The sequence below is a fragment of the Sorex fumeus genome, unplaced genomic scaffold (assembly GCF_029834395.1).
Source record: "Sorex fumeus unplaced genomic scaffold, SorFum_2.1 ptg000024l, whole genome shotgun sequence".
NCBI classification, from domain to species: domain Eukaryota; kingdom Metazoa; phylum Chordata; class Mammalia; order Eulipotyphla; family Soricidae; genus Sorex; species Sorex fumeus.
The window spans coordinates 4,875,050-4,902,109 of NW_026606081.1; the positions used below are offsets into that span (position 1 = coordinate 4,875,050).

The 27,060-nt window shown below is 41.0% G+C and overlaps 1 protein-coding gene across 1 annotated transcript in view; it reads right to left on the bottom strand.

Moving 5' to 3' along the window:
* Window positions 1-27,060, bottom strand: part of FAT1 (FAT atypical cadherin 1) — a 131,524-nt gene that overhangs the window by 94,026 nt on the left and 10,438 nt on the right. Inside the window, exon 3 of the mRNA XM_056114414.1 lies at window positions 17,258-20,536. Within this exon, the coding sequence (XP_055970389.1) occupies window positions 17,258-20,522 (3,265 nt within the window). The 5' untranslated portion in view covers window positions 20,523-20,536. The remainder of the gene's footprint in view (window positions 1-17,257; window positions 20,537-27,060) is intronic.

Sequence of the window (27,060 nt, forward strand, 5' to 3'; positions counted from 1 at the left end):
TCTTCCGGGTCCATTTTAACAGAAAATGTCAATTTCTATTATTTTTGGCAACTTATGCACAAACGCCAGGTCATGAATTTCAGGAACTCACTAGGCAACTCCACTTGAGCATGAAACACTGTCTCTGAAAGGAAGAGAGCAGAGGGTATGCTGATCCCTTGGGCAAGAAAGGTGAAGTATATAACCACCGTCTCCAAGACAAAAAGGAAAGAAGTAGCCAAGAAGCACATTCCTGTCTTATCTGGCGTGAATTTCATTCACCTCACTGTTCTTTCATTACAGGAAGGGCAGGCCAAGGGCATTACCCTTACTTAGATCAAACAAAGCATTCCAAAATGGCAAAGCTTCATTTTTCACATGAAGTTCTTCTCACAAGGAAAGAACGAACAAGCCTTACATTTCATGAATGAATAGGCTTTAATAAAGCACTTGTGCCCTTAAATAAAATTTCAAGTAACTGATAGAGAACTGTAATCAGAGAACATTAAATAATCACTACAATGAGAAAGCTGATAGGAAAACCAAACTCTCCCTTTTCTAGCTTTGTTTTGCTTTAAAAAAAAGGGGAAAAAAAGCAAGGATATAAAAAAATCCCCTTTTGAATTGAAAATTCTCCATTAAGATTTTCTTAAAATCACAGCAGATTTTACAACCAACAAATAGTGGCCTGGGACTGCTTTAGTGTTTCTGGTTATTAGCTAAGGATTACACATTCAACATTTTTTCTTTTATCCCAGTTAACTTTTCCTTTAAATATATCTCAAAGGCGCCTTTTAACTCTTTTGAAGCATTTGGCTAGTAAATTTCAATCTGTATAATGTGTTCTAGTTAAAGGAGTCGGTAATTAAAACAGATCTGACTTTCATAAAGCCAGTATACATCTGGTTACTGTGAAAACCTGTGAAACTCTGTGTTAACTTCCACAGCAGACTATTTTATCCCCCCTAAGTTTAAATGAGAAGCAGTATTCTCTACCAAAAAGAAAACATCTGCAGATTCTAAAATTTCTTTTCTACTCTCAAGTTTGCACCATAATGTATCAAAGATGTGCTTGTGTACTTGTACATAAGGGTCCATTTCTAAACACTAAGGGTGTGGGAACGCCACACTTCAGTAAAATACCCTGACTGTGTCAATACCAAAAGTGAAAATTAATTAATGGAACTTTAAATCCCTGCTCTAAATTCTCGGGACTCTGATTCACTTCTGAGTAAAATTCAAATACGATGGGGAGGCAAGCATTGGGAAATAAAGCCCTGAAGAGCTGTAATCTACCAACTGTTCCATTAAAACAGACAACCACTGTCTAGTTTTAGAAAAATAATGGATTTCTTACTTCCAGATGATTAAAGACGCATCCATTCAGGACTGCAGCCTTCAGAATGAGTCCCCAAGGCACTTAAGGCAAAAAAGTTTTCTATATCATAATTACTTCTGAGATCTCTTTTCTACCCAGATAAATATCCGAAGAAACCATGTAGACATTCTCCCCCGACCAACCCTACATACATACCTCCGCCCCCCCATCTTTACCATTTTGTTGGCAAATTCTTCTCTAAAATGCAGCTTTGCTGAGTTACTGCAATAACAAGCAGGCAAGAAGAGTAAAATATTCTCCAAGTTCTAAATGAGTGGGCTTTAATTCTCAAGGGTCCATTAAAAATCACCTCAGCCTATTTAAATGTATTCACCTAATAACATCTGGACCTGATCTATTTAAATGCAACTGCTGTCTTGATTAAATCTAAAATCTTTTCATCTCAATTAAGTTTCAAGCAATTAAAATTTAATTTTAACGTTTAATTGTTATATCTACTGCTGAAGCAATCAACTTAGAACTCTATCACTTTATTCAATTTTTAAAAACTGTACCATGCCCAACAATGTTTAATGGAAACGTGAGTTAGTCTTTCCCAATACTTGAGATAACAGCTGCCAAGGAACCGCTGATCACTTAATATCAGATCTTTGGTTATCTATTCTAATCATCCTATAATTTTTCCTAAATCACTATATTGCTCAGTGCACATTATCCATGGACACAGGACAGTGAATTAATTTACTACTCTCAGAGGGACAGAGAATTCTATTCTTGGTTTTAACAGTAAAATCACATTTTTAATTTGAAAAGTCCTCACATCAGAGCAAAAATTCAAAAATTCTTCTTAAGCAGATGCTTCTATATTAGCAGTATTTAATCAAGCACAATTAAGAGCAAAACCCAGTTTTGTTTTTTCTCATAGGAGCTTTATTTGGCATGTAGGGAACAGTTTTGCTCTTTTACAATAATCAGCAATTAACGTAAAAAATTAGCATTAACACTTCATTGGGGACTAAAATTTTTTAAAATGTAAGTTTAAGGTACTGGTTCCTCCAAAAGTTTGCTTATAAAAATAAGAATTTCCAAACACATAACCAAAACTATGTGCCACAAAATTAATAAGCACTATGTCTATTAAGAGGGTTCACTGAGTGAGGTTAATTTTCCACCAACAATTCTGATGACTTTGTGGGTTTGTCTTTAAGTCTAAACATTCAGTGACATCAAGAATGCAGAAATGAGTCCTCAAACTACTACAGATGGGACTTAGGATATTTCTGAAGACAACTAGATCTATCTCTTTAGAATCAAAATGATTTCTAAACTTTTTGCTACCACCCAGTAATTCCACTTACTAGAATTTATGCTAGGATGAAGAGAGAAGTAACAAATTAAATGTTCAAAAACTGGGTGTCACGACCCATAGCACATGGGTGTCTAGAAAATTTCAATGGTATGATGCTAGGTTAAGATTTTTCTTTCCCTTCTTTAAATAGTTTTGATGTTTTCTAACTTGTAAGCTCTTTCATTGGAAAATAAAGCTCATTTTTTTAAAAGCAGATAGTTCTTTGTTGATTTTGCCCAAAAGTGAGGAAGAGTCAACCCTTCAAAAGGAAGAATCAACATTATGTAATCATTTCTAAACCTGCCTTCTAATATGTTCAAGGAGACTTCAAAAGTTATAGATGGCCCAGCAGGAAATAAATTTGCAAATGAAAAGATGTACCCAGAGAGATGTGGAGGGGGAAAAAAAAAACACCCTGCTTCCTCAGAGGCTTTGGGGAGAATTTCCTCTTATTATTCCCTCATTCCCAAGTGCTTTTACAATTTGAGAAAAAGCCTGAAGAAGTTAATAGGTCCTTAATATGTACTCTGCTGGCCAGAACTGATTCCTGTTCATAAGGTAATCATAAGCCCCCACGTGGCTTTCCATAGGAGCTTTGGTGGTCCCCTGCAGGGAGATGGCCCCCAGGCAGCTTGGTTTTCAGCCAACCCTGCAGTGACCCACTCCATAGGGTTCCCAGCAAGACAATCCCTACATTCAACAACCCTGAAGAACTGTAGGGGAGAGAGGGAGAGGCGGAGAAGAGTTCAAGCTGCACTAAAGAATGCCATTTACCTGTCACTGTGATGGTTCACCCCACAGGGGTTTAAAAAAAAAAAGAAAAATCTTGAATTGCTTCAGCAGATTCCCAGACACAGCAGCAAGCACAAAATAAACACATTTATTTAAGATTCATTCACAACTTCTGATGAAACTGCTGAAGCTCAAATGGTGTTTCAGGTAGACAAGAGGGAGCTGTGGCGAGATGGTACCTCAGGTCTCATCAGCCTGCAGCATTTAAATGCCACGAATATGTATCGTGACAAGCATAAAAATGAGTGGGAAAAATCGTCCCTAGACTTGGCACAACCCAGACTTTACACAGAAACAACCCAAAGCCTGAAAACTTGACGTTGAAAATAATTAAACACCATAACAACACAAGAGGCGTGTTAACAGAATAGACAACTTTTGATTATTGGTCATAATTCCAAAGCAAAGTGTAAAAACCCGGCGTGTTGACTTGCACAGATTTCAGTTTTGCATATGCATGGGAACTTGAAAATCGCTGAAGGTTTTTCCTTCAGTTGAAAATAGGCAGACCAGCCCTATTAAAATCTTTTGGAAAATTATTCTGTAAAACAGCATCTTGCAACATTGGATATTTGCACAATAAAATTTTGCGTCTCTCTGTCAAGCCAAAGTAGAATTAGAGTACTAACGGCAATTATGGCACCCCTAAAAACAACCTGAATGGGGCAAATTTAGCAATAGATGCTTATTCTAAAAGACAGAGACTCCCAATTTCATGTATGATATCAAGGAACAATTTGTAACTGAACCTAAGTTCTAATTTGAAATTAACTGTTCGGCTGTTTTCCTACATCCATTAACACCAAGCAAAAGAGAGCCCAAGTGAAACGATTACAAAATGAGTTTCCATCTAACTTTGACACTGGTTTAACATCACAAGAACTGCTTAACTGTAATATTTTAAAAGTCCTGCCAGGATCTGAGCCATCAGCATCACTGACAAATTTTCTGCAACACCAGCCTGATGGGTTTTTAATGTCCTCACCAAATGCCATTAGAGTGTCTGTCTGGCTGCCACACACTAAATGCAACATGTAGAACCACTTAACTCTTTCCACCACCCGACACTAGGGGTCTAGCAAGCAATCATGAAGATTGGATTGCCTCTGTTGGGTGACAGAGCCCTGCTTTAAATGCAGATAAAACTGGTCCTCTGCATCTGTGTTGGCTTAACCAGCCTCAGATACAAAATGCTTACTATGCAATCTGGCTTAGCATGATGGTATCCGAATACCTGTTTTGTCTTGCTTTATAATCACTATTCCCTGAACAATTTCAGTATAATAACTATATGCATAGCATTCACATACATTAGGCACTGAAAGTAATCTAGAGATGATTTAACATCTATGAAAATAAGTGTACAGTCGGTACGTGTGACATTTTATATAAGGGACTTGAGCAGCTTCAGATTGTTACCTCAGGTAGGTTCTTCAACCAGTCTGTCTGTGTATACCAACGGGTGACTCTATCTTCAAACCTGATACAAATCTCTTAAACTATATGTCGCAATGGCTATTTGACACGAGTTTAATAAAAATTTGGGTGTGCTGTTAAGTATAAAATACACACTGAATTTTAAAACTCCATATGGAATAAAAGAGGAAAAGATCTCACTTGTTCCTTATGGTGATTGATGTTATAAAAGTGATACTCTTTGAGACACTGGATGAAATAAAGTATATTAAAATTATTTCTGCCTCTTTGTGCTGAAAAGTGTAGTTCAAATTACACACACGGACAGTCCTACTGTGGGAGTATTACTGAACGATACTCAAAGTGTACTTGGCTCTTTTGAAGACTTAAATAAAAAGGAAAACACTAGATGAATTTATATAATTGTGCTATCAGATTAAGAACTTCGGTTCAGGCTGCAAAGAGCACAGGAGGTCAGACACTTGCCTTGCATATGGCTGCAGTGGCCAGAGCCTTGGTTTCAAGGCCTCAGGGTCACTCCTGAGTGCAAAGTCAAACACAGGCCCCAGCAATGACATGTATGACCCAGAAACAAAACAGGAAGATCTGTTCTCACTTTTCATCTTGTAACGTAGAATCAAATGCTAAGTGGTTTTATGGTCTATTTTTATCTATGAATTGTCTTGTTTCTTTGTAATTATTTGAGTGTACATAATTGTACGGATTGGCTATAATGCAGGATTATCTACACTCCCAAACAGGTAAGAAGATTGAAATAAAATAAAATAAAATAAAATGATGTGTGGGTTCCCCAAGCACAACCACGGGTGACAACCAAGCTCTAAGTCAGGAGCAGTCCTTGAGCAGTGCCAGGTGTGACCCAGAAAACAAAAACCCAACAAACAATCTGTGTACTATATTAAAGATTCCCAATGAACTGAAATATCAAATTTTAGGCTGACATTTCTAGACTACTTTCCTAATGACATCTGTCAATGAAGCTTCTGCTACAGAGACTTAATTTCATCCTATGAAAGAATTTTGTAAGAAAGACCATCAGATGGCACAAAGGCGAGAGGACTGGGTTTGTAGCAGGAGCCCGGGTTCCCCCAAACACACACACACACACACCCAGCATCACTGATGTTGCCAGAGCCCATTTTGGTATTTAATGTTCTCTGGACTCAAGCAATCAACACTCAACACATCTTACTGAAGTCAATGATCATTTCTTTCACATCTTAATGACGATTATTTCACATGTTTACTCTGTCTCTCTTGAGGAGAGGGTATTTTGTCTTCTCTGAGACTCTGCTGAAGCTAATCACAAGTGTCCTTTCCCATTGTAAGTGTCAACGTGGTGTTCAGAGAAAGCAGCTCCCACCCTCTCCCTGCAGAAACACTGGAAAGCCTCAAGCAATTTGGAGCCAGCAACAACCGTTTCAACTCATATGCCCCATTTTCCAACTGATTCTGTTCCGTACCATACCCATAACAACTATAAACAAATTACATTTAGTACCGAACTACAAGGCAATAAAATACACCTTGAAGTTATTTTAAACACACTCCCATTTATCTGTGTAAAGATACTCTCCATTTATCTGTAGAAAGATACTTTAGGTGAAGCCTAAAGATACCAAACCTGCATTACATATTCTCTCCCCATTCAATTTCTATTTTCACATCCCACAAATCTCCCATCTACTTCCCATTCCATTTTTCCTCAAGTCGTTTATTCTCTAAGGAAAGCAATAAGTGAATAATTTCCCACAAATTAGCACGAAAAGTGATCCTGGAATAAAAATAACATCTGGAAGCCAAAGGGTATCGTCAAGAACTTGCTACCTTTTGCTGTCTCTTCTCTTTCATTCTGATTGCTCAAAAAATTGGTATTCTCAAATTCCCTACAGGGTGAGAAATCTTTATGAGAAACTGAAACTGAGAAAGAGGAATACTAATGTTTGGTATCTTGAGACTTCATACACAATCCTGGTTATCTCTGCTTATGTGCTAGCTTATTTAAATGTAAATATATTTAAAAATAACATAAAAGGCTTGAATACAAAGAAATGCTTGGCAGCATTAAAAGCCTAAGTACAGCTTACTATGAAAGACAATTTTTAAATTTTTATTAAAGAGCCATGATTTACAAAGCTACTAATGGTTGTGTTGTAGGCATACAGTAATTCAACACCAACCTCTCCACCAACATGAACTTCCCCCACCAGTGTTCCCAGATTTCCTCCCTATCCCAAACCACACCCCACTCCTACCTGTCAACTTGACAGGCACATTACAAAGTGTCAGTGGTTGCCGCTCAGACCTCATATTTTCAGTTCTGTTGAATCTGTTTTCATGTATGGCCAGACCCCTCACTCATATCATTGGTATAAACCGAAGACCCGATGCCCGTTAACCTATTACTGCTCATTTTCTTCTCCACCACCCTGCCCCTCGATTCCTTTCCTTCTCTATCTCCTCTCATACACTGGGGTCAAGGGTCATCTAGGCATTCCCCTTTTAGTACAAGACACATCCTCTATTCTATACTCCACAGAAATTTTTTAAGGAACCACCGGTATTTTCACAGACAAAAAGTTTCAAAAGCCTTTACATTCTAATGTACATTTACTATCTGAAAAGATTCTCCTTGGAAGGAGATTTCTGTTGGGAGCCCGAAGGATGAAGGCACTTTTTCCAACTACTTTTGAGTTCTGAAGGCAGGTCACAAGGGACCTAGGTGCTCAGTTTGTGTCTCTGAACCCTGCATCTCTCATGTGAGGAACTCCTGGCAAGGCTGGATGCAGACAGACACTGGACCCCAGCCAGCATGGAGCCAGCTGCAGCTGAGCCAGCACGAGTGAGCTTGTTGAAACCAGCCAAGGACCATTACCCAAGTTGAGCCGGAACTGCCGGCCCACAGAATCATAACCTCAATTAACTGGTCACTGAGCTATGTTTCAGGGAGGCTTGTTTCCCAGCAAAAGGTTAAATATCGCTATTTAACACACAGCTCATTCTGATGTCCTAGTGTCGAAGACATCCACCCCAAGTTAGGACATTTCATTTTGGTTTTGGACCAGTCTCTACTTACTCCACGGAGTTCTCTGATCTTCCCCATCAAACCTGATGTAAACTAGCCACTACCTCCCTTATTTCTTCTAAACTCTCAACTTTTCTGGGGCACTAAATTTACCTCCTCTGAACAGATCTCTACCCAAATTCACAGAAAAAAAACTACTTCTGTACAGGTCTCATGCCTTCCCTATAATCAGCCTAGCAGTTTCTTATAATTTAGAAAAACAAAGTTAAATAAACTACCAACTGCATTCTATTCACATGGATAAGAAGTTTCTACTTGAGGGCTCTAAGTAGCAAGAAAGCAAAGAGCAAATGAATGCTTAGGAAAAATCTTTATTTGCACACACTCACTAGAGTGAACAGTCTTAGCTTTTATACATTCTCCTTAAAATAGTTGGGTCAGTAGATGTTCCTCAAGGCAACCAGGCCAGAGAAGAAGGGGTTACTTTAAGTAAAATGGCACCATTAACAGAAGGAATCAAGAGACTGAGGATATACAAGTATTTCTGTTAAAAGGAACATCTCTATGTGCTCAATTTCATTCAACAAACTTAGTTTCAACACACACTTTGAATCTTTAGAAGTAGTGGCTTCTTTTTAAGCATTAGGAAATTAATCAATAAAGACAGTAGAAAAAAACATTTTTAAAACACTAACAGTTGGGAACACAAGTTTCTTTTTTTTGTTTTGTTTTGTTTTTGTTTTTTTGGAGGGGAGTGTGGAACTGTCAGACAGGAGGTGCTCTAAGGGACCGTACAGTCAAACATCAAATAGTGATGAATTGGCAGGTCCTGCTCTGTTTCCGGGACACTGGGGAATGAAAGGTCTTTGGGGTTTACTCCTGGCTCTGTATTCAGGAATTCAACCAAGGCAAGCATTTCACATCCCTGTATGAGGGTTCTCTGTCCTTCAGGAGTTCAAATTTCTGCCAAATAATTTACAATGTAAGTGGATATTCAACGTTTATCCTTTTCAACAAAAGAAATATTTCTAGACTCTTTCAGACAAGGTTCTAGAGGTATTCAGAATGGCTGAGTATTTGACATGCTGTCAGACATAAACTGGACAGTATTACAGCCTCTAACAAAACTAGGTGGTCCTGAGCCCCCCAGAGCAGAACTATTTACCTTCACACAGACAAGGTTGGGAAGGTACAAACTTGAGGTCATACAAGGCTATCCAACACGAAAGAGCAAGTCAGCAGGGCCAACGCCGATCCCCTGGGTCGCTGGCTGGGTGCTTGATGCTGTGGCAGAATCAAGCGTCCTTTCCCGACCGAGGGGTAGAAAATCACTGTGAAGGGGTTGAAGGTCAAAATGCTCAATTTATAAAATGAAACTTTGGGGGGCCAGAGAGCTAGTATAGTGGGGCAGGATGTTTATGCTGCAGTTGACCTGGGTTTGATCTCAGGCACCACGAAATACGGTCTCCTGAGCCCTGGCAGGAGTGATCCCTGAGTACAGAGCCAGGAATAGACAACTCAGCATCAATGGGTGTGGCGAAAATAGAAGTTTTTGAATAACAAAAAAAAATCTACATTATCAAAAGAGGATGAGCTAGGCAATAACGTCAAGCTGTCACTCAAGAAAGCAATCCTTACCCAGATATATTCTTCTGGAAAACCACAGAATTTGGAACTTCTAAGTCTAGACTTTGGTACAAAAGTGACAGAAGAAAGGTACATCTTAAGTACCTTATTGAAAGCAATCTGCAAGGAAGCTTTGTATGACCACAGCTCGATTCTTTTGTCTTAGCCACGTCAGAGGTATGGGAAGGAGTAAAAAGCAGTTTTAGCTGTTTATTACAAGAACATGCAACCTATGGCCCATAGAACATGTCCCCTTTCCTGTGAGAATATGATCAACAGAGCACATTTGAAGAATGTTTCCTGGAGCTGGAGAAAGTCCAGGAGGTAAGGTAGACGTCTTGCATCTGGCACCCTTATTTCAATAGCAGGTACCTCATCTGACCCATGAGGATTACCAGAATTGACCCCTGAGCATGGTCTGCTTGTGGTCGAAGCCCTATTCCACTCCCCCAAAAATCCAGTTTGTCACAGAACTTACTAGAAATTTGAGTTTTGTGACAGATTATTAATAAGCAATAGTATAAGATAAAGACATTCTGGCAGCCTAACAATGACGGACATCCAGGGGAAAAGGACGACACTAACGATTAAGACCTGGGGCCAGAGCGACAGTCCAGTGGGGAGGGCATTTGCCTTGCACACAGTCGAATCAGGTTTGATCCCCAGCATCCCATATGGGTAGCCTAAATACCACCAATAGTAATTCCTGAGCATCGCTGGGTGTGACCCAAAAAGCAAAAAATAAGTAAAAATTAAAAAATAATGAAAGATTAAGGCCTGCTCTCCAGCACTGCTTTGTTGGAAAACTATTTTTCTACTTTCAGACTTAAATATGCCTATAAACATAGGACAGTTATAACCATGTTATTTTAACTGCTGTGTGTACTTGAAAGGGGTGAAAAAGCTGATGATACAGGTTTATAAAGAATACAGATTATTTCTCCCGAAAACAACTGAATACTACCCTTGGATCATTTTAAGCATATGCACAAATGTACAGAATAATAATTTCTTTTTGTCTAGAAAAGGTTTATCTACCACATTTAAAATAAACATATGAAACATAGTATTTTAAGCATATGGAAGATTCAATGGCATTTAAAGTATGTAGAAATATCTGTAGGCTGTAGAACAGTCTACAAATGCTTGTCATTATCATGTCACCATCATTACCATTATAACCACCAGCTCTCTGGTCCTGTGTTTGAAAACATGTGAGGAATGGCACTATGGGGGAAAATGATTTATTGCTAGGGACCCACAGATGCTGAGCGTGTGTGAATGAGTTTGATACTTGATCAATTCCTTGACGTTGAAGTAAATGGCTGGATGTCTGAAGGCAGAATATCCATCTTTCAGCAGATACTCGGTATTTCTCTCGAGCCAAAAAAAACATTAAGAATCACTGTTTGGGCAGTCTCGAAACAGTATCTGGGCGGTGGCTTCACTCACCCTTCAGAAGAACCAGATAAGAACCACAAGGTGCAAATCAGTTTGCGAACCAAAGCCAAGCCTAGCCAGCTGGGGTCTTAGGAGAAGAAACAATAGCTTATGAGGCCAACCTGACAAGTATGTATGGAGTGTCCATTACTGGTAGACAGCAGCAAAAGATTCAGACTTCACCCACACCAAGACTTAGGACAGTTTAGAGGAAAAGGACCAGAGAACAGGGAAATCAAAAATTACATTACAGTAACGCAACAAAGGGGCTGTGGAGGGGGGGGAACACAATTGGCCTTACTGATGGAGAAAGCCGGTCAAGAAAGATGTATAAAGCAAAATTAGGAGAGATGTACGAGTTCATCAGGTAGTCGGTGTAGGTAACGGTGGGGCCACCAGGAATAATGGGGCACAGAGGGACCCATGCTGCTAAAGTATAATGGGAACAAACAGGGCGAACACACAAGGGAACCGAGGTAAGGGAGGAAGGTTTATGGGGCCATTACAGGCTGCAATCAAGAGCTTGGGCTGGATGTAAGGGGACATAGAAACATTCTAAGGATTCCATGAGAGACGGAGCATCTGTGCTTAAGAACCATCTCCATGTACCAGAATACTCTTTTTACACTACATAAATTTCTACCATACTAGTTATCAAATGCCCAGTAGTTCAAAGTGCAATGATACCAGATCAATACAAACAACACAATGCCTATTATTTGTGCATCTTCACAAATATATATAGCTACTGCATGATCAGTATAGATCATCATCTAATACTGCTCCTGAATTATTGTGATAATCTGATGACAACGTCTACTGAAAGCGTTTGAAGTAGCACAGTAAGCAGTCAGCACATGTTCATGACAACTACACAACAACAGTAATTTATTACTGGACAGTCATAAAAAGTTAAATAAACACAACTAGAAAGATGCCTAAAGACTGGGTGACTTGTAAAATAACAAATCAGAAAAAAATTGGGCTAAAATTGAAAAGACGACATGAGCAGATTTTCTTCAGTATAAAATTTAAAAAGATTCTAAGGACTCTTCACAGTTTACTCAGGCATCTGGAGGCTTACCACCAAACTATGTTCACTACAGTCTCAGTATTTTGAGAAGAGATGGCATGACTTAATTGGCAAGCTAGTTGCCTGATAAATATGGCCCTTCACACAGAGACTTAGTTTTCTACACTTAGTCTCTGCTACGAAACTGTCCAACTGCCAACTCAATAAGAGACATATGCTCTGGAATGAGTATCTTTCCAATTCCATTTATATCTAGTAACAAAGACATGCAAGTTTGCCTTGTGTGCAGAGAATATGTCCTGGTTTAAACTACCATGGTTTGTTTTTCCTAAGAAGCAAGTGTCATAAGGTAATCACAAAGTCACAAACTTGTACAAACATAAAAATTTAACAAAAGCAACCTTATGAACTAAAATAACCTACAGCCTTCAATAAATATAAACCAAATGACCTTTTAAAATGCAACAGGGACAACATCTAAAGTTTTAGAACTTTTAATAAACCTAACACAAGCATAAAATTTTCAAATCTACTCTCATTATTTTGGAAGGCAAGCATTCTGGAAATAGCACACCAGATTATTAACTGAGCATGTAATCTCATAAAAGCCATTCATCGTGTCAGAATGTCCAACTCTTAAATACCCGGACAATATGAAAATGGTTTCCTACCAAGAGGGATGAGCAGGGAAGAGTTCAAGCTAGGCTCTCCTGCCACATACTAGTTATCAAATGTCTACTATACTAGTTATCAAATGTCCAGTAGTTCATTGGGGTTGTGGGGGCCAGGTACTGCAGCCAAGACCCTGAGCTCAAGGCAAGGAACAATGACACCTCAACTCAAAGAGGAAATGCAGTTAGTGGTTCATATCTGCTCTGAAAGTTAGCTGAGACCCAGAAACGATCTACTTTCTAATGAACTGTTTGAGTGAGAAGAGTCTCCAGGGAATCAACGCCCTGCCCAGTTTAGGCAGGCTGCGTTTTATTATGTGCCTTCCATTCACAACTGCAAACACGGGCAGGGCAACTGTTCATTCATCTCCACTGGAGAGCAAAGTTCATTATCAAACAATCACTATTTTTAACCCACTAAGCACGTCACTGGAACAAAATACCATTGCTGTAATTCTAAATTCCTGTTCTCTTTTAAGTGTACTAACTAACCAGCAGCATGCCATTCAGAGGGGGTTAGAAAAAAAAAATTATGGGAGAAGCTTCTCAGATTTAAGGTTCCTTCATGAGAAAGCCTCAAATCCAGGATTCAAGTCTCCACCCCCACCCCGTACAGCCTAGAATCCCATTCAACTAGTGGTTTCCAAGGGCTTCTGCGCTCAGGACCCTTCAAAGGGTGAGGCAGTAAATTGTAGTGTCTGCCGGCTAGGTCTGCCACTTACCACCCAAGCGGTCTTGGGCAAGTTCTTGGACCTCTCTGTGAATGATTCCTTGACTGTGAGAGAACAGTATTTATCTTGGAGTTGTGAGGAGGAAATCAACTGAAACACAAGAGAATGCTCTGATGATGCCTGGCTATAACAGGGTCTGGCTTATGATTATACTGATACCTATCATCATTACGATTACAGCTTTGGAAAGCACGCAGCCTCCAAGGTTCTATTTCTTAAGTTGTTCTGGCCCCATTTCCGCCCCCACCCTGCAAGTTCCACCCTTCAGCGGCGCTAAAGATCCCACCAGCAGATGACACCTCAAGCATGGTCTGCTGTATTACTGGGAATCAGAGTTCCTGGTACACGTATTCATTCACTCAGGACTTAAAGCCAAGGCCCTTGCTAAACACCATAGAAACAACTTAAGTAAAACGGATCGTGTTTTCTCTAAAAACAAGATGGAATTTCCTTAAGATGTCCAATTGAGACCTCGTTTTCTGCTGCAAATCCTCTAGCAAGGTTCTGCTAGCAAGGTTCTGCCTTCACTCAAAACCGGCCTGCACACCAAGGGGCAGATTCCAGCAACATTCTCAGAACCTAATATCTGCCAACGCCCCATTTTCCATCCTGCGGTGGCTAGGAAGTGAGTTTCTTTTCTCTTCAATTTTCTGAGGAGGAGAACAAAAAGAACAGGACAGCAGCTGCTGCCACTTAAGGGAGGAGACAGCAATACAAAAGCCCTTTCACCAGCAAATTTCTTAACTCCCTAACAGGGCCTCCCACCAGTATCTATTTAAGTTCCTGCTGCCAGAAATTCTAGCCTCAGCTCCACATGAGGTAACAGGTCCCTCCACAGTAGCCAGCACATCTTTCGACCCCTGGCCACTTAGAGATTTTCGGTCATGAAGTCTGAGCCCATTAATATCCTCAACATTCCAGTCCTTGTCACGAGATGCAGCTTCTGGGGGAAAACAGAAGCTCTGATTCCACCGAGAACTTCCCACCTTCAGCTGGGAAAAGGTTTTTGTCAACTTCAGTAAACGCTAATTTAAATATTTAAATTCAATACAAATTTAAATTTAAAGTTTAAACACTAATTTGAATATCCATAATTCTGCCAAAGGAGACAAAAGCCCAAAAGACAACTCTTCCCTTTCCAGGTTAACTGGATTGTAATTCCCTCTCTATGCACTGCCTAAACATGTCCATTCTGTGTCCACTTAGCTGGAGAAGGTCAGCACCAGCTTCCAAATGTGCAACACGGGATTGGTGCAAACACCCTCCCCCATAACGGTAACGAAGCCAGATTCTCCTAAGACAAATGTATTCCTTCTATTCCCTTCCACATTTCATGAATAGTGATTTATCTTGTTGCAACAGCTGTATGTCCATATTAATTCTTTCCAAAGCCTTTCATTGAAACATAAATTTCAATACTAAGGCCACGACTGGGATCCTAAGAGTAATACAACTCCAATAAATTTAGAAATTTGTGCTCTTCTTAATGAAAAACATGGTCTTCCCAAATAAGTAGTCAAAAGGGGAATACACACTAACTGGGTTGCATTAAACTAATGGCAACAAAATGAGTCAAACTGAAGAGGAAACATCCTTAAAGGCAAAAAAAAAAAAAAACTGAACTAAGCTGAAGAGGAAACATCCTATTACAATATACATACATCAGGGGAATTGACCTCAAAGGAATACATTAAACTATGACTTGTCCTGTCGAATGACAGTGATTCTAATTTCTTGCTGTTTGGGGAGCACACCCAAGGGTGCTAAGGGACTGGTTATTCAAGGCTCAGTGCTGGGAACCAAACCTGGAAGCAATGCATGTGCTCCAGTCCTTTGAACTCGGGCACTTAAGCAGGATTTTTTTAAGTATCTCTAAAATACTAAGAACTAAATTTGGACTACTGAAAATAGTCTGAATTCTATGAAAATTATGTGAATGATATTCTATTTGAAAATGCTGAAATCGGTAAACATCGCAAATATCTGTTCATAGTACTTAATCAACCAGCACTGCAGTTTAAAGTTAAGTCCACGCAAGAAGCAGTTTAGTGGACAGATTCCTGACCTCTAGAGTCAAATCAGTCCCACTGGTTATTCAGCCCATTATTACACACGTGGCAGATAAGAAAGAGCCCAGCAGACATAAGCAAAAAAACAAAGAGCAAAGTTGTTTATAAACCTGAATCAGGTAAATTCAACTCACACAGGTTTCTATGTTTTATCCAATGGAGTGCCCACTATAGTTCCTCCTCCTCCTCCTCCTCCTCCTCCTCCTCCTCCTCCTCCTCCTCCTCCTCCTCCTCCTCCTCCTCGTCCTGTGAGACCATACCTGGCTGTGCTCAGGGCCATCCCCACATGGTGCTGGGGATCAACTCAGTGGCCTCTTGAAAGCCAAGCATCCAACTTGTTATCCTATCTCTCCAAATTTTCCTAATCTGAGAGTCACGCCTTTGAACTCCCAACATGACCAAGTAACGACTGAGACAAATTACAGACAAAACTTTGCATGGCTAAATTTAGAACTTGTACTGCTCAGAATATAATGGCTTTTCTGAAAGAACTTACACTATCAGACAGCAGTCTAACCAAAAATCTCAACAACTTATGCGAATGATTCTATTGCCAAAACGTGCCCGGTGTAACAGGTCAATATGTAAATATCAATATATAACTTCTATTCCATTTCAAAAAGCAAATAAACATGAATCTACTATACTCCATTTTTCACCCCGCAAAGTAAAAACGTCCTACAAATGTCCAAGTTTTCTCTAACCTGTAAATCTCAGGTTGTAAGTACAATTTTCTACATGCTGACCAATCCCATTCCCTTAATCCCAACTCATCCCCTGGCCTCATTAATTTAACACAAGAAAGGCCTGACACAGCAATTTAGCTCTGAAAGCCACTAGACCTCTATTCCAGAATACTGCCTGGTTGAGTTACTTTCTTTATCCCTTTCTGTGGAAGTAGGAACACCCCAATCTCTTAAATTTATAGGCATAAAACACTAAGTAGTCCTTTAAAAGCAACAATAAAAATACTCCTTTGTTGCAGAGAAATGCTTAAAAAAAAAAACCCAAAAGCAATGGTTATAGAACTCATCAAGGAAATGTAAATTAAGATTTGGTTTTAGTTCCTGTCTTAACTTTAATTTACAACAGTTCTTTATAGACTTCCAAAGACCACATTAGAAAAGTGGGAGTGGGGAATGTAAAAGTGACCGTTCTTAAGAAATTCATAAATTGAAAAGAGCCGGGATTCAAAGCAAGAAGTTTTCAGTTCCATCTTCTGCAACCCTCGATCTGACCCTCAAGATCTGGAGATGTTAAATAAAGCAGCTCAAAGTATAGATGTTTCAGTACAGCCTTCTCTTTGTTGGCCAAGATCCAGCTCAGTGATTCGTGTCCTCACAATTCTGCGGGCAGACAATAATTTCTGCATGGCATGCTACACAGCGACTGTTCAAAGTGTGAGGATGCAAACATATTAGCCTTTAAACTAAGGAAGCATTTCTTCCGGATATAGCAAAACAACAGTGAGGGGTTTTTTTTCCTGACAATGCAGAGTTCAAACTTATGAGATCCATGATCAGTCGTGATTTCAACCTTTTCCTGTTTCTTTATCATTTTATACTTAACTCACTTCGATTCTTTTAGTGCACCCTTCATGTCTTATAAACCACGTGTCTCTATAGATGGATGTACATACATATATACAGTTCTACGCTCAACCCTTATTAAAGTCAAAGGAGTGTTATGAAGGAACCAGTACTACAAGTACAGGACCGAAATTAATTTTAGAGAAGGAAGATCAAGCCTGCTTAAGAACATTCTTACCAGTCTCTTCATCTATTCTGAAGATGCCAACACCAGAGCCATCTCTAATGGAATAGCGTATCTCCCCGTCTCTTCCTGTGTCCTCATCATGAGCTGATACTGTCATGACTGATGAGCCAATAGGGACGTCTTCTTTCACTACACCTTTTTCCACAAAGCTGGAAAACACTGGTGGGTGTAAGTTTTCATTCACATCAATGACTTCGACCTCAACAAAGCAGGTAGAAGACAGAGAAACGGGTTTCCCTTTGTCTTTGGCCCTAACAGTGAGATTATACACTTGCTTCTTCTCAAAGTCCAACTGCTGTACAATCCTGATTGCTCCACTGAGCTTGTCCACATCAAAGTGTCCTTCACCATGGTCCAAGAGGTTGTATCTCACTTGACTAGACTGACCTAAATCAGGATCATAGGCTTCCAACCACATGATTATGGTTCCTTCTGGAAGGTCCTCTCGAACTTTCACACGGTAATTAGGTGGAATGAACTTTGGTGGGTTGTCATTAACGTCCTCTAATGATACTTTCAAAAGTACAGTGGAAAACAACTGAGCTTCTTCTTTGGCTTGATCCCTGGCTTCAATCTTCAAATAATGCACATGCTGTATTTCACGATCCAAAGGAGACACAATTCTAACGACCCCAGTCACACTGTCAATTGAAAACTTATCTGTGTCTGTAAGAATAGAGTAGGTCAGGTGTCCATTTGCACCTAGGTCTTTATCTGTGGCTTCTATCTGGATGATTTCACTATTGATCTCCTTGTCTTCACTCACTTCAACAAAGTAGCTCTCCTGTAAAAACTCAGGTGGATTATCATTGGCATCCAGAACTCTGACATCCAGGAGACGCCAGGCAGCCTTCTGTGGTATACCAAGGTCATATACTGTGATATTCAGGGTATACTTGTCTGTTGTTTCACGGTCCAGTGGAGATAGAATTTTTAGCATTCCTGTGTCCATGTCAATAATGAAACAACTATCCTCATTTCCTCCAGAAATAGCATAGACCAATTTCCCGTTGAAGCCAGTGTCAAGGTCAGTAGCGTTCATGAGAACAACGTTGGAACCTACAGGGTGATTTTCCTTTACCTCAATACTAGTTGGAAGAGCACTTCGAAACTGTGGCGCATGGGCATTGACAGAATGAGAATCAAAGAAAATATCCTCCACCTCTCCCTGGCTGTGTAACTTATTCGCTTGCAGGAGTTTCTCTGCCAGCATTTTGGCAACTCCGGTCTCTTCACAGTGCAAGTTTATCTGCTTGCGAGGGGCAGCCACGGTTATGTTGATGTACAATGGGGTGGCAAAGTTCTCTCCATCTGTAGCTGTGATTCTCAGGCTGTGAAAGGTCGCCTTTGCACCTAAGCCATCCATGAGGGACTGCTTTAAGGACAATACCCCAGAGCTGGGGTTCAAGCTAAACAATTCTAGTTCATTCCCAGCTTCGATCTGATAGCGGACCAACTGCAACTCATCAGCATCAATCGCAGAAACCGTTGTGATCTGCTCGCCCACACCAAGATCCCTGGGAATTGTTCCTTCACAATTTATTTTCTCAAACAAGGGTGTGTTGTCATTCAAGTTATTGAGCGTGACTGTTGCAAGGACTTCAACTTCCCTGCGGTAGGGCAAGCCCCAGTCTGATGCGCGGATTCTCAGCGTGTAGACCCGTGGCATCAGCTCATAGTCCAAGGTCTCTGAGGTACTCACAGCCCCACTGAAATGGTCGATCACAAATGGCACATGGTTTAAGTTGGCAATACTGTAAGTCACATACCCATTCTCACCCTCATCGGGGTCCAGGGCACTCACACTCAGGACAGTGGTGCCAATGGGAACATTCTCATCGAAAGAAGCTTTGTACGCTGTCTGGGTGAACTCGGGGGGGTTGCTGTTGGCACTGAGAACTTTAACCAAGACTTTGGTGGAGACCTTTCTGTCACTTGCCGTGACTTCGAGTTCGAAATGGGAGGCGTGCTGTCTTCTGATTGGCTCCAAGATGGAAATGAGGCCAGTGTTCTGATTCAGACTGAACTTCGCTTTGCCGGGCGTACTTTTGAAAGCGTACCTCAAATGAGGGTAACGCGGGATGGCTTTGACCATGACCACGGGAGTGTTGGGAGGAGCAAATTCACTTATCTCGGCTCTGTAAACACTCTTCTCAAACTTGACTGGCCCAGCTTTGAACTGCGGAGAAGTTACGTGGATCACTTTTACAGAAGAGAACTGGGGAGGGCTTCCTTTATCTTTAGCCTGCAGGGTCAGGTTGTAGCCAAAGGGATGACTGTCCCAGTCAATGCCACCAACCGCCTTGATTTTATACTCTTTACTCCCTGGGGAAGACCTCACTGTTCTAAACTGTTGGAGGGGGTCACCTGCCACAATGCTCAAAGAAGCGATTTCCCCATTGGCACCCTGGTCACAGTCATCCACTGTCACGATGGCGTACGTTGGGTCCTTGTCCAGTTCTGATGGTGATAATGTCACTGCGGTTATCACGGGAGCACACTCATTGGCCTGCTCAACATGAACCGTCAGCTTGGCCATGCTGCTGATCCCACTGCTACCATATAACTTCATCCCGCGGTCCACTGCAAGAATTTCCATCTCGTAGAGCTTGGTCTCCATGTAATCAAGCCTACCCGTTAAAACGATTGCACCACTGGTGGGGTGAATGGCAAACATGTCTGTTCGGTCTTTAAAACTGTAGTAAAATTCTCCATTGGTTCCTATATCTGCATCTGTGGCACTGACTCTTGCAATACTGGTCCTGAGGGCTGTGTTTTCGGGTAAAGACACGCTGTAGGAGGTGGGTGAGAATAATGGCCTCAAGTCATTTGTATCCAACACTCGTACCCTGACCTTTGTTCGTGCTTCAGCGTTGGTATTTTTTTCCACTGCTTTGACTATCAATGTGTAATGGTCTTTCACCTCCCGATTGAGAATCGCTGTATTTCCTCCTTTGGTCCTTATTCTTAGAAAGCAAAAGTCTCCCAAAATGTATTCTTCGGCTTTGAAGAGGTTTTCATTGTCTCCCGAGACAATTTTGTACCTTAGTTCCCATGATGGATTTGTAAGGTAAATACCCATCTTTACAGGGTGCCCAACATAGGTTTTTGCTGCAGAGTTTTCATACACAGTGACATTATACTGGAAATGTGTAAACTGTGGTGGAGTCTGTTCAAGTGTTTGACTTCCAGCACCGTCCCCAAAATGCTGGAGGAGGAGGAGCAGAAGCAGAAGCAGAGCCAAGTATCTCCCCATTGTTTCTCAGGAACCTAAAACAGAAAAAAGAAATAAGGATCTTTACTTCAGGGAAATGCAACTGACTAAAAGACTAAAATTTCTATCCTTACAATTTGGTTTGCATCTCGTATTTCAAGAAAGTATTTTAAAGTATGAATTATAAGTAAACGCGGCCATTTCGTATACCTGTTTCCTAACATAAATATTGACACTTCTCATTTGTTTAAAATTAAGTTTAAGAAGAACCATTTTTTTATTTTTGATAACTCAAAAAAATCATGATGAGCACTGGACGAAAAAACTGCCTGCAGTAGTAACGAAACTGTATTTTTTCTATTTAAATCTTCACAACATATACAAATGTCTGCAAAAAAGGTAGATAATGAACACTTGATGTTTGCTAATATACAAAAAATTGAATGTTCCAAAGCTCACAAAGTTAATGCTACAGCAAAACTGGGCACGAGAAGTTTCTAACTTAGTACCACCACCAACAAAACTTCCAACAGAGATTTTCTATGACCTTCCATAATGACAGTTTATAATCACACTTCAAAATTTAACCTGAAATTATATCTTTATAAGAATGATTATGTTCACTCCCCGCATAATATAAGCATTTATGGTCTCATTTAGCACAACATACCTACTTAAAGGTATTAAAATAATTATATCATCAAGTTTGACACTGAGGTCATTTCAGAACTGCCAACTGAAGCCAAAAGAAAAAAAAAAGTCCGTTTACAAGAGGAAAACCAGCAGCATGAGTGGATAAGGCTTTCCCTGGCTCTCAAGAACTCCGTGAGCATTTGCCACCAACGCTGTTTAAATTGAAGGTGCTTCTTGTCTACAGAGCAATGAGCCAGCTGCCCCTGGGGGCCAATATCAGGGTGTAATACCACTGACTGCCTCTCACTGGCAGAGCCCAATCAATGCAGGAGATGGCAGGAAGTGGAGAGGACATGTGAGAAAGGGTCGCCTGTAGGAGGTGGGCAGTCCCCTGGGCTGAGACCTGGCAGGGGAGCAGGGCAATTCATTTGGAACCGACTGTTTCTCTGAATGCAAAGCGATTCACCTTGCAAATCAAAGTAGCTTCACAGAGACATCCCAACCCTGTGGGTGGAGGGCAGTTCTGTACCCTTGGCACCAGCCCTCACAAACGAATGTTCACGAAACGTGAATGGAAGCAAAGGTGAAAGAGTCATCGGACTGGAGGGCTGCTCTAACAGTCAAGTTGAAAATGAGGATGGCAATACTAATTTACAGTATCTTATCTCAGCCACCGCCAACTTTGCCCCATTAGTCATCCCATTATGAAAGAAAGGAAAGACTTGATCGTCGGAAAGCATTAAGAAGCTTAATTGATACTGAATCATGTTCCAGTTGGGCACTCTAAATTGTACTTCAGTTATCGTAACTTCTCCCGAGCAAGGGAAATCAACAATCTAAACAGATTTCTGGACTCTGGGAGGAAAAAAATTAGAATTTAAACAAAATTAAACAATCTCCCCCAACTCTCTCTACACTTCTTAAACAGTTCTCATGTTCAGTAACTTACTAATGTTTGGGATTATTATGTAATACACCAGTAATTTTATTTTTACTTTTTATTTTTGGGGCCACACCTGGCACCTGGCAGTGCTCAGGGTTAACTCCTGGCTCAGAGCTCAGGAATCACTCCCGGCAGAGGCTCAAGGACACATATTGGTTAGTAGGAACTGAACCCGGGTCTACGTATGCAAGGCAAGCGCCCTAGCCACTGCACTATTACTCTGCATGCCAGTCATTTTGTTCAAGTAAGGATTTCAGTTGTGTGCTACGTGCTGAACACAGAACTAGCTCTCTGACACCCCCTCTGCTAGCTGCAGATTGGTAAAGCCCATGAAAAATTGAGAGTCCAATTCCAAGGCATTTACAAAGCAGGACTAGATGGCATAGAATAGTGCACATATAATAAAGAAAATGCTTTAAAGACCTCTTTAAAAGACAATGCCACACACGCAATGTCACTGTAGGGAACATCACTACTCCCACCCATTTTACAGTAAATTGAACAAACCAGGCTCTACCACAAGTTAAAATGGTTTTCCTTATTCTACACACAAACTGCCATGCAGCTTTGAAAGGAAAAAAGAGATGGTATTCTACATGTTGGTATGTAAAGAGGCAAAACTGAGAAAATCCCACTTATGCTTGAAACAGAAAAAAAAAGAGAGAGAAGATAAAGTGTGGGTGCGTGTAAAACACGCATGAGAACAGATAGAGGGGAGAGCACACTTGCCTCACCCGTGAGAGCCCTGCCTTCCATCCCAGGGAAGGAAAAGGCTAAATATCCTGCAGAAATAAATCCTTAGCAGCAGGAACTTCTCAAGAACAGGTAGCTGGGGGGCTGGAGCGATAGCACAGCAAGTAGGGCATCTGCCTTGCACGCGGTGGACCCGGGTTCAATTCCCAGCATCCCATATGGTCCCCTGAGCACTGTCAGGAGTAATTCCTGAGTGCAGAGCCAGGAGTAAGCCCTGTGCATCGCTGAGTATGACCAAAAAAAAAAAAAAACAGGTAGCTGGGGAAATACTCTACGCTTTCATTTTTCTATACACTCTGAATGGGAGCGAGTGAGTGCCCTGTGTTGGATTTTGCAGGGTGGAAGGAGTTGAAGCCACATCCACTGGTGCTTGGAGCTTATTACCAGTTCTGTGCTCAAGGGTCAATCCAGGCTTTGCTTCAGGGCCAAGCAGTGTTGGGCCGCACACAAGGCAAGCACCTTGACACCTTTCTCCAGCCCTATATTACCTAGAATTTTTAGCGTAAGTATATGTTATCTTTATCATTTACTCCATGTCGGCATTTGATTCATTCACAATAAATATTTAATGAGAACCTGGTATGAGTCAGGGACAGTGCTACAGTTGCTAGGAATACAAAAGTGAACCAAATGACCTACCAACCCTCGTGAAAGATAAGACTTCCTTGACACACAGACAAATAAACAGAGAACTGATGGCAAGTGCTGATTAGGAGCTCAACAAAGTGAGGCTGATGATTAAGTTCTAGGAGAAACTATGAAATGCAGAGCACGAGAAACTGAAGGGAAACAGAACCCTACACTCAAAAGGGACAGACAACCGGGGCATATAATTATGGGGGAGGAGGGGGGAGGATGGCTATCGGAGGCGCTGGAGGATGCCTTGCATGATTTTTGTTCTCCACCCATTAAATGCCTATAGCGTCCCCTCCCCATCAGCTTAAAATAAAGGTCTCCAGATACGGCCACATGTCCTCTGGGGTTAAAAGCATCTCCAATAGAAAAGTCTAGAGAAACATCAAAGGCTGTGGCTGGCTGGAGGAGGAAGGAGACTTTTTTAAAAAAAATAAATTTAATTTCAGAGTAATTTTATTAAAGTTATAGAAGATTTACTAAGAGGGTTTAACCCTATTGTTAACATCTCATATTGGTCACAACTTGTAAACCAATAGTGGTACATTGGTCATTAACTGAAGCTGACACTTCATTCTCTGAATTTCCTCAGATTTGACTCAGTGCCCTTTTACGATCCTAAGATGTTACTCAACTACCCCCCTATGTTTAGATCTTGTATCACTTCGGTCTCTGGATTTCACCAATTCCTTGATCTTTATTTCAACGCTTATGGTTTTAAAAGTACTGGTAAGATACTGCACAGAGTCGTCAGGTGGAATAACTATTTTGGATTTGCCTGGGTTTGGGAGAGGAAGGAAGAGCGCAGAGATCAAGTACCACTTTCATCACATCATACAACACGCCTCATGCACACTGAGGCTGGCATGTTGATGAAGCTCTGGAGGGCAGGCATCCATTAGTCCTCGCCCCACTTTCCCATCCTGTGTCCTGTATGTGCGCGCTGGAAGGCGGTCACAGTGTACTGGCCACAAGGAGGCTACATGAAATAGTTCCTCAGGATCCTGATACGATCAAGGGAGACTGTTCTCCCCAGTTGTGTGTTCATTCAATCACTTCTAAACTTTAGATCAGTAGGGACCTGGTCAGAGTGTGCTTTTCAGAACTTTGGGTTTTACTCCAAAGAAAATGGTAAGTCATGTGAGGATTTTTAAACAGAGTGACATGCTCTAAGTTAAAGTGGAAAGGAAGGAATAGAGACGCCATGGCAGAGGTCGAGGGAGAGCAGTTAGAAGTCACTGCGTTAAGGGGTCACGCTGAGCCCAACATAGTAATGGAGGTGGTGCGAAGTGGTCAAATTCCACATCTATTTCAGGGCCTGCTAATAAAGTGGAAGATGGGAGTGGAAAACAAGGGGAAAAGCGAAAAAAGGATGATGCTAAGGACTGTGTAGCAAGCAAGACTTGGTTTCCAGGTACCGCGTGCGAGAAGGAAGACAGGAAGGAAGCAATCTTAGGGAGTAGTATCAGGATTCAGTCCTTGGCAAATTTCACCTGGAAATGTCAACTGTGACCTGACCGAAGATTCTGAGTGGGCACTTAGATGTATGGGCGAGATTTGCATCCAGACTGGAGATTCAAATTTGAGAGTGGCCAGAACCCTGCCGGATGGTATTTCAAACCACTAATCACAAGAACTCACCAATATAAGTCCAGAAAGAGAGAAGAAACCCAAAGAGTCTAACGCATGCCCAGACTTCAAAGAGAGAAAAAAAGGAGGGAAGGGCCAAGGAGACAGAGCAGTCACTGAGGTGGCAGAAGCAAAACTCAGAGGCATGACAGAGAAATAATAACATTACAACCTGGAGCTGAGCTGTAAACACTGTCTGGAGCCGCGTCACTCTCCTACCAGTTGTGTCCTGAACACCTACTTCCACACGTCACAAGGAAAAGGACCCTGGAGTCAAATTATTGCAGCTGTTCAATCCCATGGCGTCTTGCGTGCTCCGTTCAACCACAGTCTCTGCCACCAACATCCACCGCTGGATTCCCACACACTGGAACACCTTTCACAACTCACCCACCACAGCTGTTCTCACAGGACCCATCAGAGCTGGACGGAAGCCAGAAAAAACTTCTGCACCACATTCACAACCAAGATCTTTCAAAACCTTGAATTTACTCTGCAAACTTGGCCAAGCTACTGTAACTAGAACAAATTGTTAGACGCGATTCTTTTGATCAGAAGGGAAAACACCTTTAGAAGATATTAACTTTACTGTAATGTAACCAAGACCTGTGAACTGAGGTTTCACTATAAAATGCCACCATCAAAAAAATTATAGCTGTTATTCTATGCAATACAAACAGTGAAAGCTGAAGACGGGGGAAAAATACTAATAGCATTTCATGTGAAAAGCACGTTATTACCAAGAATTCATGCTTATGAAAATTAAACTCAAAAATCCATTTTAGCCAGAGGCTACACTTTGATACTCAGAAGGTGATCACACTACTTGAACTCAGCGTAATTTAGGATTTCTTCTATGCCATTTCCAAAGTGAAAACAAAGTTTACTTAGTTTAACCTTTAGGGGAAAGGGCCTCAGGGCCAAAGCTTAAATATCTTTAGTATAGATTTCTTAGAAGCCAAAAGTAAGAGAGAAATATAATTTTTCCAGTAGAAATCAGATATTAATGCGCTCATATTTCTTCATTAGGAGACCTTCGTGTAAAGCGTTCCAGTTAATTCTAGAGACTGAACATTTTTCATAAAACAAAACACAGCCCTATGCTGAGAATGTAACTTTCAAAATTCCACCCAAAGTCAAAGATTCAGAAGCATTTCCTGTGCCTTGGACACGGGAGGGTAGGCGGAACACAGTACAAAATGCATAAACCCTCTTAAATCTGTGTCCACAGATGCCAGACGCACATGCGTTATTCGTCATTCTAGCCCTGTGTTCAATGAAGAAGCAGCATTAAGCTTTCCCCCTTCAACACAAGAGGAAAACACAAAATCACTCCAGAGAAATGCGTGCTACCATTTCCTTCCATGAGGTGCGACTAGAATCGAACTTCTTACTGAAGTAAGCTTAATATTCGAGTTCAAGTGTCACCTTTTAGAGTATTTTTCAGAGATCTAAATTGCCAAAGTTGTAGTTTCAAAGAAGAATGTCCAAGTTGTCCCCCCAAAAAAAATCTCAGAATATAAAATGCAAATGACTCCTGTTTTTAAAAAAATACTGTTATCTTGAAGAAATGTTTAATAATCTTGGAAGTCAACAGGAGTAAAAAAAAAATCTTGTATCTGAGTAGTTTGGGGGGGGGGGTTGGAGGTTGGTTGGGGGCGGGGAGAGGGGAAGCTACACCCGGTTGGACTCAGTGCTTGCTCCTGGCTCTGCACTCAGAGGTCACTCCTGGCAGGGCAGGGTCAGCTGCATGCGAGGAGAGCTCCCTCCTCTGTGCTGTGCTACTGCTCAGTTCCCCAAAAGCAGTTTTGTTACTTAGTTATAATCAGTTCCTAACCTGCACGTGTTTAGTTATTTTTTTTTTTAATCACATATTTTTCTATTTAAAAAGCTTTGATTCTTGGGACTGAAGAGACAGCATAGGAATGAAGGTGCAAGCACTGCATATGGCCCATCCCATTTCAATCCCTGGCACCATATGACTCCCAG